At 40.3% G+C, this 1,647-nt stretch overlaps 1 protein-coding gene across 1 annotated transcript; it reads right to left on the bottom strand.

Moving 5' to 3' along the window:
• Positions 1 to 119: 119 nt before the first annotated feature.
• Positions 120 to 1,375, bottom strand: SARC_15629 (hypothetical protein). The gene is made up of 2 exons (XM_014290254.1): positions 1,099 to 1,375; positions 120 to 269 (listed from the first exon to the last, which is right to left on the bottom strand). The coding sequence occupies exons 1-2, from the start codon at positions 1,182 to 1,184 to the stop codon at positions 143 to 145; spliced, it is 213 nt and encodes a 70-aa protein (XP_014145729.1). The 5' UTR covers positions 1,185 to 1,375; the 3' UTR covers positions 120 to 142.
• Positions 1,376 to 1,647: the final 272 nt, after the last annotated feature.

The raw sequence follows: 1,647 nt of genomic DNA, 5'->3' as shown, positions 1-1,647 counted from the left end.
CATCACCAGATATATACGACTTGCACACTTCCAAATATCACCGCTACATTCATACGTACACGTATACACACGCTTACATCTAACCCGGCCAAACCACGTCTCCACGTCAAGTCTTTGTACACCCAATGCGGGGCATGCAGTCTCATTCGCAGCACACGGACTGTTTATTCCTCTGTGCACACATTCCGCTAATGCCGGGTTGGAGACGTTTGTGCAACCGGCTCGTACCATGGCCATTTGGATAGTCTGTATCCCAATCATCGTCGTGGCTGTATTTATTGATATATATATATGTGTGTGTGTGTGTGTGTGTTATTGAGACGTGAATTCATTTGCGTGATACTTTATTGTTGATCTGACAATGGCCATGTAACTAGTTTATATACCTTTCATCGTCGTTGGTGCATTGAAACAGGTGTATGTGTATAATTAATAGCAGATGTATATCGCCTACTAGAATAGTTATTGGTCAGATATGGCCGTGTTTAGCACACGTTCCTCCGTTGTTCGTTGTGTTGTTATATATATATATATATATGTGTGTGTGTGTGTGTGTATTGCCAGTTCCTTATCAAAGTGATGTGCCACTGGGTTGTGTTACTCTCAACAAGGCTTAGACCCTCTGAACACACATATCCATAGAAACTGTAGTAGATTTCAGCCCGACAGAAGGTATGGAAGGCGGATGCCGGGGCAACATATATACATCAATTTTCACGCAGCAAGTGTACTTATATAAATCAAGTATCTGTACAACTAACAAACACACATATACGGACCCAAGTATATCTAGATTTCACATAGCAAGTTCATATACATTCCAAGTAATACACCTACATAAACCACACACAGCTACATCTGACAAGCACATACATATGGATCGAATTAATATACTTTATCTAGTATATATATATATCTCACCTACACGTACACTTCATAAGTACATTCATACCTGGCACAAACGTCAATGAGAGCTGAGGCAAGTACTGTCACATAACCGTCGCAATCCTCTAGTAGAAAGCGCATGCCTATGAATAAGGCACATACCTATACATAAATCACATACATATGCATTTGATTTTACCTGTACATACATACCCATGAACCACATACAAATCCACCTTAAAAGGTATATGTGTACCTGGCACAAACGTCAATGGGAGCTGTGGGAAGTACTGACCCATGACTGTCGCATTCCTCTGGTAAAAGGCTGGTAAAAGCGTACTGGGATGACCGAGAAACTCAGTAGTTGCATCGGACGCTACAGGCTGGTCATGCCGGTACACCTCGTTGGTGATTAGACCTTCGTATAAGCCAGTTTCTCGAAGTCTGGGTATGGTTAAAAAAATCAGCAAGATGATTATAAGCCAGTTTCTCGAAGTCTGAGTATGGTTAAAAAAAAATCAGCGAGATAATTATAAGCCAGTTTCTCACAGTTTATGTATAATGAAAGAAAATAATGGGACTGCATGCGGAATATTTTCACCGTTACACAAACCAGTTTTTCAGTCTCGAAAGTAAAAGGAAGACCGCATAGCGAATGCTGATTAAAAAATTGATTGGATACAAGGGAATGCTTGGTGTAGTGTGATTGCGAAACAGCAGATAACTATATGTACACGAGTAAATAGTCTCCATTATTATCAT

Source organism: Sphaeroforma arctica, assembly GCF_001186125.1.
Source record: "Sphaeroforma arctica JP610 unplaced genomic scaffold supercont1.6463, whole genome shotgun sequence".
Lineage (NCBI taxonomy): Eukaryota > Ichthyosporea > Ichthyophonida > Sphaeroforma > Sphaeroforma arctica.
This window is presented reverse-complemented; position numbering and strand designations above follow the sequence as displayed.